This window comes from Mus caroli, unplaced genomic scaffold, assembly GCF_978045245.1.
Source record: "Mus caroli unplaced genomic scaffold, Mus_caroli_1 scaffold_6, whole genome shotgun sequence".
NCBI classification, from domain to species: Eukaryota; Metazoa; Chordata; class Mammalia; order Rodentia; family Muridae; genus Mus; species Mus caroli.
In genome coordinates, this window is record NW_028227261.1 from 94460748 (window position 1) to 94485322 (window position 24575).

General features: G+C 40.1%; 1 protein-coding gene and 1 pseudogene across 1 annotated transcript; both read left to right on the forward strand.

The window, feature by feature from the left end:
- The first annotated feature begins 381 nt into the window (after positions 1 to 381).
- LOC110292560 (major urinary protein 5) lies at positions 382 to 4268 on the forward strand. The gene is made up of 7 exons (XM_021159925.2): positions 382 to 538; positions 877 to 1010; positions 1780 to 1853; positions 2472 to 2582; positions 2925 to 3026; positions 3191 to 3236; positions 4016 to 4268. The coding sequence occupies exons 1-6, from the start codon at positions 437 to 439 to the stop codon at positions 3214 to 3216; spliced, it is 549 nt and encodes a 182-aa protein (XP_021015584.1). The 5' UTR covers positions 382 to 436; the 3' UTR covers positions 3217 to 3236; positions 4016 to 4268.
- Positions 4269 to 19043: 14775 nt separating this feature from the next.
- LOC147004303 (SIN3-HDAC complex-associated factor pseudogene) lies at positions 19044 to 20358 on the forward strand (annotated as a pseudogene).
- Positions 20359 to 24575: the final 4217 nt, after the last annotated feature.

Sequence of the window (24575 nt, forward strand, 5' to 3'; positions counted from 1 at the left end):
TTCTTTCACACTCAAGTCTTTTAAAAGATTCTCTACATGTTTGACCTTCCAGTTCAGTCCCTACCCCCTCCAAAACTGGATTTCTGATTCCAAGCCAGATCCAAAGTTGCATCTAGTTCCAGATGGCAGCTCTCTTGAACACCCACTGTTTTCTTGGGAATGTGTTTTGAGAAATGAAAGACTACTAAATTAATCCATAGGTGATCAGATTGCCAAGTTTGAAAAGGGCAGGAACAATCCTTGGCCTCTCATCAATAAATGAGAAAACATTCCACAAAGCCTGACAGAGGTATAGCAGACCCATACAGGAAGAAAAAAAAAACCGCTAACCCCAGAGCGTATATAAGGACAAGTTAAGGAGCTGGGGAGTATAGTGTAGGCACCGTCATCTGAAAGACCTGGTCCAGAGAGACAGACAGTTCTATTCCCTACCAAAATGAAGCTGCTGCTGCTGCTGCTGCTGTGTTTGGAACTGACACTAGTCTGTGTCCATGCAGAAGAAGCTAGTTCTGAGGGACAGAACTTAAATGTAGAAAAGGTATGATCAGTGAATAGTAACTTCTGACTCAGAATGTACTTTGGGGAACTCTTGAGTCCAAGTAGGTCCTTTGAGGGGATGGGTATATTGCCCCAATCTATTAGAAAAATGAATGGCTAGAAACATTGAGGTGAGACCTGCTATTCAGATCTAACAATGATTGGGGACCCCTGTTCTCACTTAGAGGAAGGGACAGTATGCTAAGTATTGTGACAACTGGCATGAGATCTACCCCTGTGTATGCTCAGACCCTAACCCATAGGCTGGAGTTCAAGTGGAAACATGTGCATGTGGTATCCCTGCTCCTTCTCCCTTAACCATTTGCTTATCTATTACAGATTAATGGGAAATGGTTTTCTATTCTCCTGGCCTCTGACAAAAGAGAAAAGATAGAAGAACATGGCAGCATGAGAGTTTTTATCGAGTACATCCATGTCTTGGAGAATTCCTTAGCTTTTAATTTCCATACTGTGTAAGTGAGATGCTCTTAGCTGAGAAAGAAGAAATGAAAACCTGGTATGGTCTCATGCCTACACATATGGGGTTGCAAGGAGAGATGCCTCTCCGTATGGACATATGTACACACATACTGAGTCTGTATCCAAAACTAGAATGATCCATGTGACACTGAACCAAGATCTCATAACCAGGGATTTTTCAAAAGTCAGAGACAAGAGTTGGTGACAGGAATTAATTCACTAAGAGTTCTATATGGAAAGATCAGAGACACTTCTGAAACCACATTAATGACACAGTATGTCACAAGTTAAGATTATGTGATCATGAATTATATTTTTCTTACTAGTTGTTAGTCAAAGAAATCCAAACATTTCTACTGGCGTTTTCCTGCAGTAAAGACAATAATAATAATTCTCCTCTGTCGATCTGGGAACAACATCATGTAACATTACAGAGTGCTAATTTGAGGCAGATGGTGGACATCTAGCTGATAATCTACACCACTGGCTGAAGCACAGCACTGGTGAAACTGGGAAGTAGTTGCAGTTGTAATAAGTATGAGAAGTGATTGTCGTTTTTCTTTTTTTTTTTAATAATAGGCAAATTTGTGATTGTTAAAGTATCTGATATAAATAAAATAATGTAAATGAATGCATTTTGCTAATTTTACAAAAATATTCAAAAGTTAAATGGAATCAGATACTGGAGATAAATATAGTGTAGTGGATGAAGTAGCCAGCAAGATCAAAATCCCTTACACACCAGCTCACTCTGTTTTACAGTATAGATGAAAAGTGCACTGAAATATATTTGGTTGCTGACAAAACAGAAAAAGCTGGTGAATATTCTGTGACATGTGAGTATATAAAATGTCTATATATCTATCCACAAGATGATTAGTAAACCTTAATACCTTTAGTGTACGTGTGTGCGTGCATGCGTGTGTGTGTGTGTGTGTGTGTGTGTGTGTGTGTGTGTGTGTGTGTGTTTTGCTGGATTTTGAACTCAGGAACTTGCACCTATTAGTCAATTGGTGTCATCTAATAGCTAACACCCTGTGGAAGGCAATTAGGATAAGTAGGGAGACATGGAATCTATCTGATACTGCCTGGTGAGTAGCAGAGGTGGACATTGCTCAGGGTGTAGCAGCAGATATTTGATACAGCAAGCTTATAAAATATAGAATCATGTTGCTTGAAGCTGCTGAGGGAGGTAAGCAAGCCTAGGAGAAGATGAGAGAGTGGTGTGCCTATGGCTGACTGTTCACTAGTGGTCTGTACCTCTCAAAGTCCCTTTTCTTAAGGGTTACTTCTTGAAGTTCAAAATCTAAAGACAGAAAGGCTCAGACACTTCACCCATCTCTTCCAGGATATGTATATTAATGATTTTATGTTTGAGGTAAAACAAGAAAAGGGTTTCCAGCATTTCCTACAGAACATAAGAATTTCTGAGCCACGTCCCATTTCCTCCACAGATGATGGATTCAATACATTTACTATACTTAAAACAGACTATGATAATTATATCATGTTTCATCTCATTAACAAAAAGGATGAGGAAACCTTCCAGCTGATGGAGCTCTATGGTAAAGTATTTTCGCAAAAACATTGACGTTGGGGTGAAAAAGGAATAAAGAATCTCTGGTTTTAATATGGTCTTCCCAGCTTGGGCCTGCCCCTTTGTCACCTCCTGAAGATTGATGCTCACCTCCATCAGCCCTCAAGCATAGTGATGGAAGCACTCTGAAATCTCTCAGTGTGACAGAAGGATATTCTATAAATGCCAAATCCAGGATAGATCATACCCATTCCTGTCAATCATGTTGGCAACCATTTCCCATCCTTGTGGGGAAGCCCTTGTCCCCTTACTCAGGCTGTGGTCAATGTACAAGATGCAGCTGCTACACTCAAAGTTGTTCTTCTCACAGGTCGAGAACTAGATTTGAGTTCAGATATCAAGGAAAAGTTTGCAAAACTATGCGAGGAGCATGGAATCATTAGAGAAAATATCATTGATCTAACCAATGTCGGTAAGTCAGGATTCATTTATTTTTCTCATCCAGAATATTTTATCATAGAGGAAACAAACCCAGTTGGCTACTAGTTATTTTTGAATGCTTGAGAGTTCTATCTTTTCTCTTGGGGAAATAAAGTAGATCTGGTACCTGAACGTGTTCTTGTTCTCACACTATAGATCGCTGCCTCCAGGCCAGAGAATGAAGAATGGCCTAAGCCTCCAGGTAGGCAATATCCAATGAGAGCAAGGAGGGGCTTGGTGGTCATGGAGAGGCCCTTCCAAAAGTATTAGCACTGTGCGCTCAAATTACAATAAAAATAGTTTGATAAGGAATCTTTGAGGACAGCTTGAAAAGTGGCTTTGAATTATCTGGATTTGTGAACTACTTTGAGCTTTGAAGTAAAGTGACGCAAGCATTTAGGCAAGAAAACAAAGATGTGAGTTTTACCTGGTTGATGTATGGTTGTGTAAAAAAGGCTCAGCAATGGGTTCAATATCATTAACAGACAGAGTAGCAGGATGTGGTATAGCTGCTCTTCAGTGTCTGTGGTCCCCCTCCATTCCACTCTAGATAATAACATCTTAATCTCAACTCTGTACAACCTTGGCTTCTTACCTGGGAGTGGATGTACCTGATCACCACTTCACAACCAGTCTGGAGAGCAGACTCCTATTGCCCTTCCTTCTCATATAGTCCAAGACTTCACTCATATAATGTGTGAAGTCCTTAAATGTAGCCAAGGGTTTATCATTATTCCACAACTCTCCTAACGTTTTTCAGAGCTTCTTATGACAAAAGTTGTAGAAACAAGCCTCAGATTCCATTACAGTCACTTATTCTGACTTTCATCCCTGTGTTCTGGCAAATAATAAAAGTTAGATTGCAAGGGAAGATCCATTTCTTGATCCCCTTTATTCTATATAATAGAATATCTCTCTGTCCTGAAGTCAATCTAAGAAGTGCTTAATGAGTTTCTGTATTCTTCTTCCTGGCTTACACAGTGTTGTGTGGAGACTTCTCACCAGGACTCCAGCATCATCCCTTCCCTTCCATACAGCATCGGGTGACAAGTTCTGTGATCTGGTTCCATCATGTTTCACAGAGAAGTCCAATCCTGGTCTCTCCAGCATATTACCTAGGATAACTCAACAAGAATCAAAAACTATCTTTAAATTTCTCTTTGACACACCCATGACAATTCTCCTTGAATTTCTTCCTCTTCCTGTTCAATAAATGATTACACTTGCACTTTAATATATGTCTCTGTGTCTAGAAAAATGTGTAGCTTACAGTGAGTGAATGAGGGGTCCTCCTTAGTCCTGTAATCAAGATCCTTCCTTATGACCCAGAATGTAACCTGAGTTTCAGGATTTTGCCTCCCCTGCAGCAATCCCAAGCCCTGATGAGTACTGCCTGCTCTTTAGCTCTCCTGCTTTAGTGCTTTATGAGGACCATGGGAGCAGGACACTTGCTGCATGATTCCTCCATCCATAGTCTCTTTTCCAACAGAGCATAGGAGAGACACATATTTCTACAGCTATGCCTGCACAACATATTTCAAGACATGGCAAAGAGGTGGGATAAAGTGGTGGAGGTTTGGTAATTAGAAACCCATTGGATTCAGAGAAAAATGTATCTAGCTTCCCATAACATACTCTAGCCTCTAGATCAAGAGATTAAATTGGTTCAACTAAGGACACATGAAATGAGTTCTTGCTGTAATATACTAAAAGACAGCAAAACACTATTGAGAAACCCAAGCTTTTATGATGAAATACTTCCCTCCCCATAACTGCCCAGATTAGGGGTTGGGGGCGTCCCAGTCATTTCTGACCAAAGCCTCCTAAGTAGCTTCACTTACATCCATGGACAGCCATGCTCAGTGTTTTAGTCAGGGTTCCTATTCCTGCACAAACATCATGACCAAGAAGCAAGTTGGGGAGGAAAGGGTTTATTCGCCTTACACTTCCATACTGCTGTTCATCACCAAAGGAAGTCAGGACTGGAACTCAAGCAGGTCAGAAAGCAGGAGCCGATGCAGAGGCCATGGAGGGATGTTCTTTACTGGGTTGCCTCCTCTGGCTTCCTCAGCCTACTCTCTTATAGAACCCAAGACTACCAGCCCAGGGATGGTCCCACCCACAAGGGGCCTTTCCCCCTTGATCACTAATTGAGAAAATGCCTTACAGTTGGATCTCATGGAGGCATTTCCTCAACTGAAGCTCCTTTCTCTGTGATAACTCCAGCTGTGTCAAGTTGACACAAAAATAGCCAGTACACTCAGCTTTTCATTTTTTGTCTTGGCAAAAATTTAAGAGACGAAAAGAATTGACCACAAACTAAGCTATCATTGAGAATACTTATATAGTTAAGTAACAGTTCCAATACAGGACTCTGTTGAAGACACAAAAGGCTTGACAATGCTACCATACCTCAAAAGACCACAACCCAGAGAAAGATACAGAAAATATTTGGTTATTCACAGGTCAACATGACAGCTTGATTTCCCACTAAATCCTCTCCCTTTCAACACCAAACTCTTTGTAGAAATTAGATGTGCAATAGTGAAAACATTCAAAGCCAAGGGAAAAATTCAAAACCTCAGAGCAATCCTTTTAAAGGATGAAGACAGGGAAGATGTGAGCATTGATACAGTAGATCTGTACAATTCTTTGTGATCTGGGAGTAGATTACAGCTAAGAGAGCATAGAGGATTGGGGACAACTGTCACAAAGGCCCAAGGATGACACATGAGCATGCACCCTCAGAGGAACAAGGGCTGAAGCAGAGTGATTTTGAGGAAAGGTCCCCAACCTTACATGACATCCACCAAGAAGACAACAACTTATACCTGAAGAAGTGACAGGACCAACCATTCTAAAGATCAAAGCAGTAGCTGAAACCTATGAACTGGCCTGACTGCTAGATCTAGGAGTTTCCACTTGCAAAAGCTGGCTTGATGCTCAGGGTTGGCCCAAATGTCTTATCAGGAATAAATAGCTTCATAAAATATTAACATTAGGCATTATCCTCCAGAGATTGCAAATAGAAGATCATTTTGCCATGTAAAATGGTGTCTGTTCTGGCTAAAATCAGTGACAGCTACTTATTTACCAATTGCAGAGTTAGCTTTATGTTTGTGTCCACTTATTATAAATAGGATATAATGTTCTATTTAATCACTGAGGTGTAATTCTCTAATTGCACCCAACCTAGAGCTTCCTGAGACATCCCTGTACCCTACAGGAGTTCCTTGCTTCATTACTTTTATAAAGATTGTCAACAGTGCACAGGCCCCAACAGGAAAGAGCAGTTCTCCCAGGAGTGCTTTCACTCCCAGGCTGGGAGGTGAGATAGCCACTTCCTCTCCATTAAAGGTCCAGGGAAGGACCAGCAAAGAGTGCACCGGGCCCAGAACAGTGGAGCAGCTCGAACAGGATCCCTTCAGTCACCATCTACACCTGGAGATTGGGCTGTTACACATCCCTTTGTACACAAGAGCTGTTCTCCCAGGAGTCCTGGCACAGGATTCAAGATGCACAAAAGGGTCAAGTTCCAGCCAGAGACAGCAAAGCCATTTAACACTAGAGGTAACCAAATGGCAAAAGGCAAGTCCAAGAACCTTACAAACAGAAACCAAGGCTACTTGACATCATCATAACCCAGTTATCCTACCACAGCAAGTACTGGGTACCCACAACAACTGGAAAGCAAGGTTTGGATTTAAAATCACATCTCATGATGCTGATAGAGGATTTTAAGAAGGATATTAATAACTCCCTTGAAGAAATACAGGAGAACAGATTAAAAGGGAGAAAGCTTTAAAGAGGAAACACAAAAATCCCTTAAAGAATTACAGGAAAACACAATCAACCAGGTGAAGGAATTGAACAAAAACATCCAGGATCTAAAAATGGAAGTAGAAACCATGAGGAAATCACAAACAGAGAAAACTTGAGAGATAGGAATCCTAGGAAAGCGATCAGAAGTCATAGAGGCAAGCATCACCAACAGAATACAAGAAATAGAAGAGAGAATCTCAGTGAAGATACCATAGAAAACATTGACACAACAGTCAAAGAAAATGCAAAATGCAAAAAAAAAAAAATCCTAACTCCAAACATCCAGGCAATCCAAGACACAATGAGAAGATCAAACCTAAGGATAATAGGTATAGAAGAGAGCAAAGATTCCCAATGTAAAGGACCAGTAAATATTTTCAACAAAATTAGAAAAGAAGACTTCTCTGACTCAAAACAATAAAAAGATACCCAGGAATACACAGAAAGCAGATAGAACACCAAATAGATTAGAGCAGAAAAGAAATTCCTCCTGTGACATAATAATCAAAACACCAAATGCACAAAACAAAGAAAGAATATTATAACACTAAGGGAAAAAGGTCAAGTGCCACATAAAGATAGACCTATCAGAATTACACCAGAATTTCAGAATTACACCAGACTATCAGAATTACACCAGACTATCAGAATTACACCAGACTTCTCACCACAGACTATAAAAGCCAGAAGATCCTGAGAAGACATCATACAGACCCTAAGAGAACACAAATGTCAGCCCAGGCTACTATGCCCAGAAAAACTCTCAATTACCATAGATAGAGAGACCACGATATTCCATGATAAAAACAAATTTACACAATATCTGTCAACAAATCCAGCTCTTCAAAGTATAAATAAATTTAAAATTCCAACAAAAGGAGTGAAACTACACGCGAGAAAAGTCAAGAAAGTTATCTTTTAACAAACCAAATAGAAAATCTTAATATAATTCCACCTCTAACAACAAAAGTAACAGAAGCAACAATCACTATTCCTTAATACCTATTAAAATCAAAGGACTCGAGTACCCAATAAACAGACATAGACTAACAGACTGGATACAAAAAAAAAAAAAAAAAACCCAACATTTTGCTGTATACAGAAAATCCACATCAGGGACAAACACAGACACTACCGCAGAGTAAAATGCTGGAAAACAATTCTCCAAGCAAGTGGTCCCCCCAAAAAAAACAAGCTGGAGTAGCCATTCTAATATCAAATAAAATTGACTTTCATCCTAAAGTTATCAAAAAAGATAAGGAAGGACACTTCATACTCATTAAAAGAAAAAAATCTACCAAGAAAAGTCTCAATTCTGAACATCTATGCTCCTAATGCAAGGTCACCCACATTCATAAAAGAAACTTTACTAAAGCCCAAAGCACACATTGCAACTCACACAATAATAGTGGGAGACTTTAACACCCAACTCTCATCAATGGACAGATCCTGGAAACAGAAACTAAAGGGAGACACAGTGAAACTAACAAAAGTTATAAACCAAATTGATTTAACATATATCTGTTAAACATTTTGTCCTAAAGCTAAAGAATATACCTTCTTCTCAGCATCTTCTCCAAAACTGAACATATAATGGGTCAAATAACAGGCCTCAACAGCTACAAGAAGACTGAAATAATCCCATCCATTCTATCAGATCATCACGGACTAAGGCAGGTCTTAAATACCAACAAAAAAAAATGGAAAGCATACATACACATGGAAGCTGAACAACACTCTACTCAATGATAACTTGGTCATGGAAGAAATAAAGAAAGAAATTAGAGAGTTTTTAGGGTTTAATGAAAGTGAAGCCACAACATACCCAAACTTATGGGACACAATGAAAGCTGTTCTAAGATGTAAACTCATAGCCATGAGTGCTTCCAAAAAGGAACTAGACAGGGAATCCACTAGCAGCCAGAAAGCACACTTAGAAGCTCTAGAACAAAAGGAAGCAAATTCACCCAAGAGGAGTAGATGGCAGGAAATAATCAAACTAAGGGCTAAAATCAACTAAGTAGAAACAGAAAGAACTATTCAAAGAATCAACCAAACCTAAAATAGGTTCCTTGAGAAAATTAGCATGATAGATAAACCCTGTATGTCAAATTAACTATGAGTGATAAAGCCAGTGATTGCCATATCATTCACTTAGAAACATATAATAAGCTCCTTTTTAGCATTTCTTTTGCTGGTTTTTTTAAAGATTCATTTTAGTTTCTGTGTGTGTGTGTGTGTGTGTGTGTGTGTGTGTGTGTGTGTGTGTGTGTGTTTAGGTGCATACAGAGGCCTGTCAGGAGCACTTGGCTGACAGGAAGTTGTGAGCTACTTGACATGGCTGCTGGAAACTTCTGTTCATCTGGTCCCCTAGAAGCATTGTCTGGAGATAGTATTAATGAATGAGGCGCCTCTCGAGCCCTAAACAATTCTCTAGACATTCAGTTTTAATGTTTTCACAATCCTGGCTAAAGTATTTTTACATTCTGAAATTTAAAACCACTTATCATGCTTCAGATAAAAAAAGAATTTACAGCTCTTCCGGTCTGACCAGCACCAGGGTAGCTAGAGTGAAGGCTCGGCTGACACCCGCCAGCTATCCACGACACCCGCCACAGGATCTTGAGACTTCTGGTGAGTGGAACACAGCTTCTGCTCCAGTCCAATCGCGCGGGACCTGAGACTGCTTTGGTTGGGGAGGCAGAAATCAGGCCTGAGTAGGGCCACAAGCCTCTTCCGGTCAGACCAGCACCGGGGTAGCTAGAGCGCAGGGTCGGCTGACACCCACCAGCTACCCACGACACCCGCCACAGGATTTTGAGACTTCTGGTGAGTGGAACACAGCTTCTGCTCCAGTCCAATCGCGCGGGACCTGAGACTGCTTTGGTTAGGGAGACAGAAATCTGGCCTGAGTAGGGCCACAAGCCTCTTCTGGTCAGACTAGCACCAGGGTAGCTAGAGGGCAGGGTCGGCTGACACCCACCAGCTACCCACGACACCCGCCACAGGATTTTGAGACTTCTGGTGAGTGGAACACAGAGTCTGCTCCAATCTTTAAACAGTGACAACAATAACAACTAACCCCAGAGATTACCAGATGGCGAAAGGTAAAGGTAATAATCTTACTAACAGAAACCAAGACCACTCACCATCATCAGAACCCAGCACTCCCACTTCGCCCAGTCCAGGGCACCCCAACACACCGGAAAAGCTAGACCCGGATATAAAGCATATCTCATGATGATGGTAGAGGACATCAAGAAGGACTTTAATAACAAACTTAAAGAAATACAGGAGAACACTGCTAAACAGGTAGAAGACATTAAAGAGGAAGCACAAAAAATCCCTTAAAGAATTGCAGGAGAACATTGCTAAACAGGTAGAAGACATTAAAGAGGAAGCACAAAAATCCATTAAAGAATTGCAGGAAAACCAGACCAAACAGGTGATGGAACTGAATAAAAACATCCAAGACCTAAAAAGGGAAGTAGAGACAATGAAGAAAACCCAAATTGAGGCAACACTGGAGATAGAAACACAAGGAAAGAAATCTGGAAACATAGATGCGAGCATCAGCAACAGAATACAAGACATGGAAGAGAGAATCTCAGGTGCAGAAGACTCCATAGAGAACATCGGCACGACAATCAAAGAAAATACAAAATCCAAAAAGATCCTAACTCAAAACATCCAGGAAATCCAGGACAAAATGAGAAGACCAAATCTACAGATAATAGGAGTAGATGAGAATGAAGATTTTCAACTCAAAGGACCAGCAAATATATTCAACAAAACTATATAAGAAAATTCCCAAACCTAAAGAAAGAGATGCCCATGAACATACAAGAAGCTTACAGAACTCCAAATAGACTGGACCAGAAAAGAAATACCTCCCGACACATGATAATCAGAACAACAAATGCACTAAATAAAGATAGAATACTAAAAGCAGTAAGGGAAAAAGGTCAAGTAACATATAAAGGCAAGCCTATCAGAATTACACCGGATTTTCACCAGAGACTATGAAAGCCAGAAGGGACTGGACAGATGTTATACAGAAACTAAGAGAACACAATTTCCAGCCCAGGCTACTATACCCAGCCAAACTCTCAATTACCATAGATGGAGAAACCAAAATATTCTACGATAAAACCAAATTCACACATTATCTTTCCACGAATCCAGCCCTTCAAAGGATAATAACAGAAAAAAACCAATACAAGGACGGGAACCATGCCCTAGAAAAAACAAAAAGGTAATCCCTCAACAAACCTAAAAGAAGACAGCCACAAGAACAGAATGCCAACTTTAACATCAAAAATAACAGGAAGGAACAATTACTTTTCCTTGATATCTCTTAATATCAATGGACTCAACTCCCCAATAAAAAGACATAGACTAACAGGCTGGCTACAGAAACAGGACCCAACATTTTGCTGCTTACAGGAAACTCATCTCAGAGAAAAAGATAGACACTACCTCAGAATGAAAGGCTGGAAAACAATTTTCCAAGCAAATGGTAGGAAGAAACAAGCTGGAGTAGCCATTATAATATCTGATAAGATTGACCTCCAACCCAAAGTCATGAAAAAAGACAAGGAAGGGCACTTCATTCTGATCAAAGGTAAAATCCTCCAAGAGGAACTATCAATTCTGAATATCTATGCTCCAAATACAAGGGCAGCCACATTCATTAAAGATACTTTAGTAAAGCTCAAAGCACACAATGCACCTCACACAATAATAGTGGGAGACTTCAACACACCACTTTCACCAATGGACAGATCATGGAAACAGAAACTAAACAGAGACACAGTGAAACTAACAGAGGTTATAAAACAAATGGATCTGACAGATATCTACAGAACATTTTATCCTAAAACAAAAGGATATACCTTCTTCTCAGCACCTCACGGTACCTTCTCCAAAATTGACCACATAATTGGTCACAAAACAAGCCTCAACATATACAAAAATATTGAAATTGTCCCATACACCCTATCAGATCACCATGGACTAAGACTGATCTTCAATAACAAAATAAATATTAGAAAGCCCCCACACACGTGGAAACTAAATAACACTCTTCTCAACGATACCTTGGTCAAAGAAGGAATAAAGAAAGAAATTAAGGACTTTCTGGAGTTTAATGAAAATGAAGACACAACATAAACAAACTTATGGGACACATTGAAAGCATTTCTAAGAGGAAAACTCATAGCTCTGAGTGCCTCCAAAAGGAAACTAGAGAGAGCACACATTAGCAGATTGACAACACACCTATAAGCTCTAGAACGAAAGGAAGCAAATTCACCCAAGAGGAGTAGACGGCAAGAAATAATCAAACTCAGGGGTGAAATCAATCAAGTGGAAACAAGAAGAACAATTCAAAGAATCAACCAATTGAGGAGCTGGTTCTTTGAGAAAATCAACAAGATAGATAAACCCTTAGCCAGACTCACTAGAGGGCATAGAGAAAGTATTCTAATTAACAAAATCAGAAATGAAAAGAGAGACATAACAACAGACCCTGAAGAAATCCAAAACACCATCAGATCCTTCTACAAAAGGCTATACTCAACAAAACTGGAGAACCTGGATGAAATGGAGAAGTTTCTAGACAGATACCAGGTACCAAAGTTAAATCAAGATCAGGTTAATGATCTAAACAGTCCCATATCCCCTAAAGAAATAGAAGCAGTCATTAATAGTCTCCCAACCAAGAAAAGCCCAGGACCAGATGGGTTTAGTGCAGAGTTCTATCAAACCTTCAAAGAAGAACTAATCCCAGTTCTTCACAAACTATTCCACAAAATAGAATCAGAAGGTACTCTACCCAACTCATTCTATGAAGCCACAATTACTCTGATACCTAAACCACATAAACACCCAACAAAAATAGAGAACTTCAGACCAATTTCCCTTATGAATATTGATGCAAAAATCCTCAATAAAGTTCTCGCTAACCGAATTCAAGAACACATCAAAATGATCATCCATCCTGACCAAGTAGGTTTAATCCCAGGGATGCAAGGATGGTTCAATATACGAAAATCCATCAATGTAATCCATTATATAAACAAACTCAAAGACAAAAACCACATGATCATCTCGTTAGATGCTGAAAAATCATTTGACAAAATCCAACACCCATTCATGATAAAAAGTCTTGGAAAGATCAGGAATTCAAGGACTATACCTAACCATGATAAAACCAATATACAGCAAACCAGTAGCCAACATCAAAGTAAATGGTGAGGACCTAGAAGCAATCCCACTAAAATCAGGGACTAGACAAGGCTGCCCACTCTCTCCCTACCTATTCAACATTGTACTTGAAGTCCTAGCCAGAGCAATTAGACAACAAAAGGAGATCAAGGGGATACAAATCAGAAAAGAAGAAGTCAAAATATCACTTTTTGCAGATGATATGATAGTATACATAAGTGACCCTAAAAATTCCACCAGAGAACTCCTAAGCCTGATAAATAGCTTCAGTGAAGTAGCTGGATATAAAATTAACTCAAGCAAGTCAATGGCCTTTCTGTACACAAAGGATAAACAGGCAGAGAAGGAAATAAGGGAAACAACACCCTTCTCAATAGTCAAAAACAATATAAAATACCTTGTCGTGACTCTAACTAAGGAAGTGAAAGATCTGTATGACAAGAACTTCAAGTCCCTGAAGAAAGAAATTAAAGAAGATCTCAGAAGATGGAAAAACCTCCCATGCTCATGGATTGTCAGGATCAACACTGTAAAAATGGTTATCTTACCAAAAGCAATCTACAGATTCAATGCAATCCCCATCAAAATTCCAACTCAATTCTTCAACGAATTGGAAAGGGCAATCTGCAAATTCATCTGGAAAAACAAAAAACCTAGGATAGCAAAAACTCTTCTCAAGAATAAAAGAACCTCTGGTGGAATCACCATGCCCGACCTAAAGCTTTACTACAGAGCAATTGTGATAAAAACTGCATGGTACTGGTATAACGACAGACAAGTAGACCAATGGAACAGAATTGAAGACCCTGAGATCAACCCACATACCTATGGTCACTTGATCTTTGACAAGGGAGCAAAAACCATCCAGTGGAAAAAAGACAGCATTTTCAACAAATGGTGCTGGCACAACTGGCGGTTATCATGTAGAAGAATGCGAATTGATCCATTCCTATCTCCTTGTACCAAGGTCAAATCTAAGTGAATTAAGGAACTCCACATAAAACCAGAGACACTGAAACTTATAGAGGAGAAAATAGGGAAAAGCCTCGAAAATATGGGTACAGGGGAAAAATTCCTGAATAGAACAGCAAAGGCTTGTGCTGTAAGATCGAGAATCGATAAATGGGACCTCATAAAGTTGCAAAGCTTCTGCAAGGCAAAAGACACCGTCAATAAGGCAAAAAGACCACCAACAGATTGGGAAAGGATCTTTACCTATCCTAAATCAGATAGGGGACTAATATCCAATATATATAAGGAACTCAAGAAGGTGGACTCCAGAAAATCAAATAACCCCGTTAAAAAATGGGGCTCAGAACTGAACAAAGAATTCTCACCTGAGGAATACCGAATGGCAGAGAAGCACCTGAAAAATGTTCAACATCCTTAATCATCAGGGAAATGCAACTCAAAACAACCCTGAGATTCCACCTCACACCAGTCAGAATGGCTAAGATCAAAAATTCAGGTGACAGCAGATGCTGGCGAGGATGTGGAGAAAGAGGAACACTCCTCCATTGTTGGTGGGATTGCAAGCTGGTACAACCACTCTGGAAATCAGTTTGGCGGTTCCTCAGAAAATTGGACATAATACTACCAGAGGATCCAGCAATACCTCTCCTGGGCATATATCCAGAAGATGTTCCAACCGGTAAGAAGGACACATGCTCCACTCTGTTCATAGCAGCCTTATTTATAATAGCCAGAAGCTGGAAAGAACCCAGATGCCCCTCAACAGAGGAATGGATACAGAAAATGTGGTACATTTACACAATGGAGTACTACTCAGCTATTAAAAAGAATGAATTTATGAAATTCCTAGGCAAATGGATGAATCTGGAGGGCATCACCCTGAGTGAGGTAACATATTCACAAAGGAACTTACACAAAATGTACTCACTGATAAGTGGATATTAGCCCAAAAACTTAGGATACCCAAGATATAAGATACAATTTGTTAAACGCATGAAACTCAAGAAGAACGAAGACCAAAGTGTGGACACTGTGCCCCTTCTTGGAATTGGGAACAAAACACCCATGGAAAGAGTTACAGAGATAAAGTTCGGAGCTGTGAAGAAAGGATGGACCATCTAAAGACTGCCATATCCAGGGATCCATCCCATAATCAGCTTCCAAACGCTGACACCATTGCATACACTAGCAAGATTTTGCTTTAAGGACCCAGATATAGCTGTCTCTTGTGAGACAATGCCGGAGCCTAGCAAAAACAGAAGTGGATGCTCACAGTCAGCTATTGGATGGATCACAGGGCCCCCAATGGAGGAGCTAGAGAAAGTACCCAAGGAGCTAAAGGGAACTGCAACCCCATAGGTGGATCATTATTATGAACTAACCAGTACCCCAGAGCTCTTGTCTCTAGCTGCATTTGTATCAAAAGATGGCCTAGTCGGCCATCACTGGAAAGAGAGGCCCATTGGACTTGCCAACTTTATATGCCCCAGTACAGGGGAATGCCAGGGCCAAGGGGTGGGGGGGGGGTGAGTGACTGGGGGGGGAGTGTATTGGGGACATTTTAGATAGCATTGGAAATGTAATTGAGGAAAATACCTAATAAAAAAGAAAAAGAAAAAAAATAAATTGAAGATTAACAGATATCTATCTGGATGATAGTTGGCAGTGTTAATTCCTGTAAAATTGAAAAGTTAATGAAGGGTGTAAAGATTTTTCAATTACTTATAAGGGTGTTATACTGCACTTTTTATTTAAAAAGTTTAAAATGTAACAGAATTAGAAACCCAGTATTTTGTCCATAAAATTCTCTTTCACTGAAGTAATTTCCTAAAATCAAAACAATGTCAAATTACTTACATGCAATAAAATTAGGTAGTTTAGCTGTGTAAATTATTTCTGACTAAATGTGTAAAAGGTTAATTTTTATTTTTATACATATATAAAATAAAGTAACATGAAATATTATTTTAGGAAAAGAAAAAAAAAAAAGAATTTACATCCACAGAAGGATCACCACCATTGAGGTGAACTGTATCAACTGCCAGCACAGTCATTTTACACCTATAAAATCGCAGTTATATACAAGTCCCTTCCAGTCCATGCCAGCACCAGGGTTCCTTTCCCGCAGATTCTACAAACACCCGCAAGGACCCCCACAGGATCCCCCATGGGATCTTAATACCTCCAGTGAGTGGGACACAGCATGTGCTCCAATCCAATCGCGGGGGACCTGATACTGCATTAATTAGGGAAGCAGAAAACCCGGCCTGATCGGGGGCACAAGTCCCTTCCGTTCCACTCCAGCACCAGGGTTCCTTGCTCACGAACTCTCTAGACACCCCCAAGATTCCCACAGGACTCTCCACGAGATCTTAAGACCTCTGGTGAGTGGAACACAACTTCTGCCAGGAGGCAGGTTCGAACCCCAGATATCTGGGCACCTTCCTTGCAAAAGGAGAGCTTGCCTGCAGAGAGTACTCTGACCAATGAAACTAAAAAGAGAGCTAGTCTCCCATGTCTGCTGATAGAGGCTAACATAATCACCTGAGGAACAAGCTCTAACCAGAGACAACAATAACAACTAGCTCCAGAGATTACCAGATGGCTAAAGGCAAACGTAAGAATCCTACTAACAGAAATCAAGACCATTCATCATCATCAGTATGCAGCACTCCCACCCCACCTAGTCCTGGGCACCCCAACACACCTGAAAAGCTACACCCGGAATTAAAAGAATATCTCATGATGATGGTAGCAGACATCAAGAAGGATTTTAATAACTCACTTAAAGAAATACAGGAGAACACAGCTGAACAGGTAGAAGACCTTAAAGAGGAAACACAAAAATCCCTTAAAGAATTGCAGGAAAACACGACCAAACAGGTGATGGAATTGAATAAAACCATCCAAGACCTAGAAAGGGAAGTAGACACAATGAAGAAAACCCAAAGTGAGGCAACGCTGGAGATAGAAACCCTAGGAAAGAAATCTGGAACCATAGATGCGAGCATCAGCAACAGAATACAAGACATGGAAGAGAGAATCTCAGGTACAGAAGATTCCATAGAGAATATCAGCACAAAAATCAAAGAAAATACAAAACACAAAAAGATCCTAACTCAAAACATCTAGGAAATACAGGACACAATGAGAAGACCAAACCTACGGATAATAGGAGTGGATGAGAATGAAGATTTTCAACTCAAAGGACCAGCAAACATCTTCAACAAAATTATAGAAGAAAACTTCCCAAATCTAAAGAAAGAGATGCCCATGAACATACAAGAAGCCTACAGAACTCCAAATAGACTGGACCAGAAAAGAAATTCCTCCCTACACATAATAATCAGAACAACAAATGCACTAAATAAAGATAGAATATTAAAAGCAGTACGGGAGAAAGGTCAAGTAACATAGAAAGTCAGGCCTATCAGAATTACACCAGACTTTTCACCAGAGACTATGAAATCCAGAAGATCCTGGACAGATGTTATACAGACACTAAAAGAACACAAATGCCAGCCCAGGCTACTATACCCAGCCAAACTCTCAATTACCATAGATGGAGAAACCAAAGTATTCAACAACAATACCAAATTCACAGATTATCTTTCCATGAATCCAGCCCTTCAAAGGATAATAACAGAAAAAATCCAATACAAGGACAGAAATCACACCCTACAAAAAGCAAGAAAGTAATCCCTCAACAAACCAAAAAGAAGACAGCCACAAGAACAGAATGCCAACTCTAACAACAAAAATAAAAGGAAGCAATAATTACTTTTCCTTAATATCTCTTAATATCAATGGAATCAATTCCCCAATAAAAAGATATAGACTAACAGACTGGCTACACAAACAGGACCCAACATTCTGCTGCTTACAGGAAACCCATCTCAGTGAAAAAGACAGACACTACCTCAGAGTGAAAGGCTGGAAAACAATTTTCCAAGCAAATGGTCTGAAGAAACAAGATGGAGTAGCCATTCTACTATCGAAGAAAATCGACTTCTAACCCAAAGTTATCAAAAAATACAAGGAGGGACACTTCATATTCATCAAAGATAAAATCCTCCAAGAGGAACTCTCAATTCTGAATATCTATGCTCCAAATACAAGGGCAGCCACATTCATTAAAGACACTTTAGTAAAGCTCAAAGCACACATTGCACTTCACACAATAATAGTGGGAGACTTCAACACACCACTTTCATCAATGGACAGGTCATGGAAGCAGAAACTAAACATGGACACAGTGAAACTAACAGAAGTGATGAAACAAATGGACTTAACAGATATCTACAGAACATTTTTCCTAAAACAAAAGGATATATACCTTCTTCTCAACACCTCATGGTACCTTCTCTAAAATTGACCACATAATTGGTCACAAAACAGGCCTCAACAGATACAAAAATATTGAAATTGTCCCATGCATCCTATCAGACCACCATGGACTAAGGCTGATCTTCAATAACAACATAAATAATGGAAAGCCAACATTCACCTGGAAACTGAACAACACTCTTCTCAATGATACCTTGGTCAAGGAAGGAATAAAGAAAGAAATTAAAGACTTTTTAGAGTTTAATGAAAATGAAGCCACAACATACCCAAACTTATGGGAAACTATGAAAGCATTTCTAAGAGGAAAACTCAGCTCTGAGTGCCTCCAAAAAGATACTAGAGAGAGCACACACTAGCATCTTGACAACACACCTAAAAGCTCTAGAAAAAAAGGAAGAAAATTCATCCAAGAGGAGTTGACAGTAGGAAATAATCAAACTAAGGGGCTAAATCAACCAAGTGGAAACAAGAAGAACTATTCAAAGATTCAACCAAACAAGGAGCTGGTTCTTTGAGAAAATCAACAAGATAGATAAACCCTTAGCTAGACTCACTAGAGGGCACAGGGACAGCATCCTAATTAACAAAATCAGAAATGAAAAGAGAGGTAATCTATACCTCCGTCCACGGTAACAACTGAAGAACTGCTGGAGACAATCTTTCTGGACTCGGCGCTGGCGGAGGGAGTGCTTGCAGGAGGCTGGCCTGGTGCAGTTTGCACCGTGGGGACGCTGCTGTGCGTGGAAGCTTTGAACCAGAAGAAAAGATGTTTGGTTTTCACAAGCCAAAGATGTACCGAAGTATAGAGGTCTGCTGTATATGCAGAGCCAAGTCCCGGTTCACGGACAGTAAACATTACGAAAAGGACTTCCAGAGCTGTTTTGGGTTGCATGAGACTCGCTCAGGAGACATCTGTAATGCCTGTGTGCTGCTTGTGAAAAGATGGAAGAAGTTGCCGGCATGATCAAAAAAAAAAAAAAAAAAAAAAAAAAAAAACTGGAATTACGTGGTAGATGCAAGAGCAGGCCCTAGTCTAAAGACAACACTGAAACCAAAGAAAGTGAAAACTCTATCTGGAAACAGGATGAAAAGCAACCAGATCAGCAAACTGCAGAAGGAATTTAAACGCCACAACTCTGATGCTCACAGCACCACCTCGAGTGCCTCTCCAGCCCAGTCTCCATGCTACAGTAACCAGTCAGATGAGGGCTCAGATACAGAGATGGCTCCCAGCTCTAATAGAACTCCGGGTTTTTCCTTCTTAGATCTTACCTACTGGAAAAGACAGAAAATATGTTGTGGGATCATCTATAAGGGCCGTTTAGGGGAAGTCCTCATCGACACTCATCTCTTCAAGCCTTGCTGCAGCAGTAAGAAAGCGGCTGCCGAGAAGCCCGAGGAGCAGGGGCCAGCGCCTCTGCCCATCTCCACTCAGGAGTGGTGACTGAGGTTCATTTAGAAGGGAGCAAAGAGCGTTTTAAACTTTGAAAAGACCACAAAACAAACTGACCCGCCTATTTTTAACTTGGATACCTGCTATTCTGCCAAAAGACATTTTCTAGAATAGTTTTTAATGGGTTACTGTCCTTACCCTTCATCCAACAAACTCTGAAGCCAGTCTCTAGCTTACTGCAAGAAAAAGAAGTGTACATAATATTTAAGATGCTGAGTATTTCATAGGAAAGCTGAATGCTGCTGTAAAGTGCTCTTTAAGTCTTTTTTTTTTTAATCCCCTCTAATGAATGGAATTAGGGGAATTTCAGGGGACAGAGATGGGATTTGTTGTGTGATAAACCATATGTAGTTTAGTCTTTCTGTGGAGAGGCAGTGGTTGGGGCATTTTTAAATGGCTGGCTACACTTGTTTTCCCTCATGATAATTTGTCATAACTCAGTAGCATGACCTGCCCCTAGAAGGTAGTTAAAATTTGTAAATGCTAAGGTGTTGCCAGGTCCTGATGAGTCAAACCTGTACTACTGATTATTAAGCAGGACAGACTGAGCTTTCTGCAAATAGCTTGAAGGAGGAAACAAATTTCTGAACACGTGTCGCCTCCCTTTATCTTCATATTGATAAAAGACTTTATGTGGATCTTGTAAAACAGAACCAGATCTCCTTCTGGGGAAGGCCTTGCCTCTAGGATAGGCAAGGTCGACTAGGGATAGTACCAAAGCATCACCACAAAGTAGAGAGCACATGGTTAGAAACTACTTAATCAGAATGTGTAAGTCCTGGGGATGCACGGGGCACAGTTGATGCTGCTTGGGACACGTTTCTTAGAGGGCTTACAGTATGTAAATAATTGACATTGGTGTTAACATGACTGTCTCGGATTCACTGGAATCCACATGATTCAGTTCTAGCTCTGGATTACCTCAGTTGACCTTTGTGGAGGTTTTATCTATAGAGTAGTTCTTTGCCTTGTCATAGACCTTATTAGGGTTTGGGGTTTTGTTCTATCGTTGTTTTCCTCTCACTATTTAAAGTTGACTAGAAGAGAAGAGTTGTGTGTTGAGGCTAAGTTGGTGGGTTGGGTTGGCTTCTTAACATCAAGAAACTGAATGGAGCTCCACACCTCTAGATCTCAATGATTCGGTTGGCTTCTCGGTGGAACCCAACTGAAGTTGTCTAATTGCCTCTTCTCAGAGTTCAGGAAAAACAGTAGTGCCACTTGAGACCTCATAGAGGAGGTGTACTTGGCTGCCTTAGTATTCTATTCCTCATGATTATTTTAGAAACTGGATTTTTAAAAGTCTTTTAGAGTTTCACAACAAGGAGAAGCCACAGTTTGTGGCATCCTATAGTTCTACATTGTGTATTTCTTCATTTTAGGAAAAACCTACCTAGTACAAGCTACCACATGCACAGACAGCCCAATGAGTGGGCCATTTCTCCACAACCCTGGTGTAATACAGAGTCCAGCCATTACCATTCTCCTGCGTTACTTTGACATGAGATTTTTTTTTTTTGTACATTTTGGCTGCAGTATTGGTGGTAGAATATACTTTGATGGATCATCTCTACTTCTGTATTTATTTATTTATTTATTTATTTATTTATTTATTTATTTATTTATTTATTTATTACTAGACCTCAACCACAGCCTTCTCCCCCTCCACTCTCTGCCTGTAGGATGTACTGTATGTAGTCATGCACTTTGTATTAATATATTAGAAATCTACAGATCTGTTTTGTACTTTTTATACTGTTGGATACTTATAATCAAAACTTTACTCTGGGGTATTGAATAAATTTAGTCTTAATAGAAAAAAAAAAAGAAATGAAAAGAGAGACATAACAACAGATCCTGAATAAATCCAAAACACCATCAGATCCTTCTACAAAAGGGTATACTCAAGAAAAATGGAAAACCTGGATGAAATGGACAAATTTCTAGACAGATACCAGGTACCAAAGTTAAATCAGAATCAAGGTAACAATGTAAACAGTCCCATATCCCCTAAAGAAATAGAAGCAGTCATTAATAGTCTCACAGCCCAAAAAAGCCTAGGACCAGATGGGTTTAGTGCAGAGTTCTATCAGACCTTCAAAGAAGATCTAATTCCAGTTCTTCACAAACTATTCCACAAATTAGAAGTAGAAGTTACTCTACCCAACTCGTTCTATGAAGCCACAATTTGAAAGATACAATTTGCAAGATAAAATTTGCAAAACGCATGAAACTGAAGAAGAATGAAGACCAAAGTGTGGACACTTTGCCCCTTCTTAGAATTGGAAATAACCACCCATGAAAGGAGTTACAGAGACAAAGTTTGGAGCTGAGACAAAAGAATGGACCATCTAGAGACTGCCATATCCAGGGATCCATGCCATAATCAGCCTCCAAACGATGACACCATTGCATACACTAGCAAGAGTTTGCTGAAAGAACCCTGATATAACTATCTATTGTGAGACTAGGCCAGGGCCTAGCAAACACATAAGTGGATGCTCACAGTCAGCTATTGGATGGATCACAGGGCCCACAATGGAGGAGCTAGAGAAAGTATCCAAGGAGCTAAAGAGATCTGCAACCCTGTAGGTCCAACAACATTATGAACTAACCAGTACCCCAGAGCTCTTGACTCTAGCTGCTTATGTATCAAAACATGGCCTAGTCGGCCATCACTGGAAAGAGAGGCCCCATTGGACATGCAAATTTTATATGCCCCAGTACAGGGGAACGCCAGGGCCAAAAAGTGGGAATGGGTGGGTAGGGGAGTGGGGAGGGAGAGGGTATTGGGGACTTTTGGGATAGCATTGGAAATGTAATGGAGGAAAATACGTAATAAAAAATATTTTTAAAAAAGATACATCATGAATATAAAAAAAATGGCAGTTATATATGGTTCCATTCAATGCATGTCAAGGGGGAAGTCCTGAGCATAATATATAAAGCTATTTCCAGCATGACACAAAGAAAATTATGAGTAATGAAGAAAGAAGAAGAAAAGAAAGACAGAAGCCAGACCTGCCTACATCACAAAGGTTTAAAACAGCATCTTTATGTGTGTATCATTGTGGCAACTCTCATGCATCCAGCATCTGTATATATCAGTCAACAGTACATCAAATGCCTTCATACCCATTTGTACATAGGGATACAGACATCAGGTTCCAAAGCATTGCCCAGAGGCATTATTTTTATTCTTTTTCATGTACAGTTAGTTTTTGTTTGGTAACGTTTTTTTTGTTTTGTTTTGTCATTTTTTTTCTTTCATTAGTAACTTTCCTGGGTCATTGTTTTTATTTTCGATTTTGTTTCAACTTGACACAGGCTAGAGTTACTTGGAAAGAGGCACCTTCAAGTGAGAAAATGCCTCTATAAAACTGATTCAAGAGGGCTCAACTCCTTATAGAAATACCACCCTGGGGAGTGGGTAATGAGTTATATAAGAAGATAGGATCACAATCCACAGGGAATGAATCAGGAAGCAACATTCCCCTAAGGCCTCTGCTTTAGTTCCTGCCTTTGAGTTCTCACATACTATTATTCCCACCTCACCCCCACTCCCGCAAATTCCCAGCTCCACTCATAATGGACTGTAAGATAAAATAAACCCTTTCCTCCTCAAGTTGCGTTTGGTCATGATATCAATCACAATAACTCTAACATTTGTCTATATAGATACAGAAAATACCAATTTGTTCTTGGCACCTTAAATTCTCATATTGTTGTTCCACCTATAGGGTTTTAGACCCCTTCAGCTCTTAGGTACTTTCTCTAGCTCCTACATTGGGTGCCCTGTGTTCCATCCTATAGATGACTGTGAGCATTCACTTCTGTATTTGCCAGGCACTGGCAAAGCCTCACAGGAGACAGCTATAATCTGGGTCCTTTCAGCAAAATCTTGCTGGCGTATGCAATAGTGTATGCATTTGGTGGCTAATTATGGGATGGACCCACAGGTGGGGCAGTCTCTGGATGGTCCATCTTTTAGTCTTAGCTCTAAACTTTGTCTCTGCAACTCCTTCCATGGATATTTTATTCCCTATTCTAGGGAGGAATAAAGTATCCACTAGTTGGTCTTCCTTCCTGATTTTCTTGTGTTTTAGAAGTTGTATCTTTGGTATTCAAGGTTTCTGGGCTAATACCCACTTATCAGTGAGTGCATATCAAGTGACTTCTTTTGTGATTGGGTTACCTCACTCAGGATGATATCCTCCAGATACTTCCATTTGCCCAAGAATTTCATACATACATTGTTTTTCATAGCTGAGTAGTACTCCATTGTGTAAATGTAACACGTTTTCTGTATCCATTCCTCTGTTGAGGGACATCTGGGTTCTTACCAGATTCTAGCTATTATAAATAAGGCTGCTATGAACATAGTGGAGCATATGTCCTTATTACCAGTTGGAACATCTTCTGGGTATATGAACAGGAGAGGTATAGCTGGATCTACCAGTACTACTATGTCCAGTTTTCTGAAGAACCGCCAGACATATTTTCAGAGTGGTTGTACAAGCTTGCAATCCCACCAACAATGGAGGAGTGTTCCTCTTTCTCCACACCCTCGACAGCTTCTGCTTTCACCTGAATTTTTGAACCTAGCCATTCTGAATGGTGTGAGGTGGAATCTCAGGGTTGTTTTGATTTGCATTTCCCTGATGATTAAGGATGTTGAGGAGGAGAGTGGTCGGCCCTGCACAGGAGGCCGCTGCCTCAGGA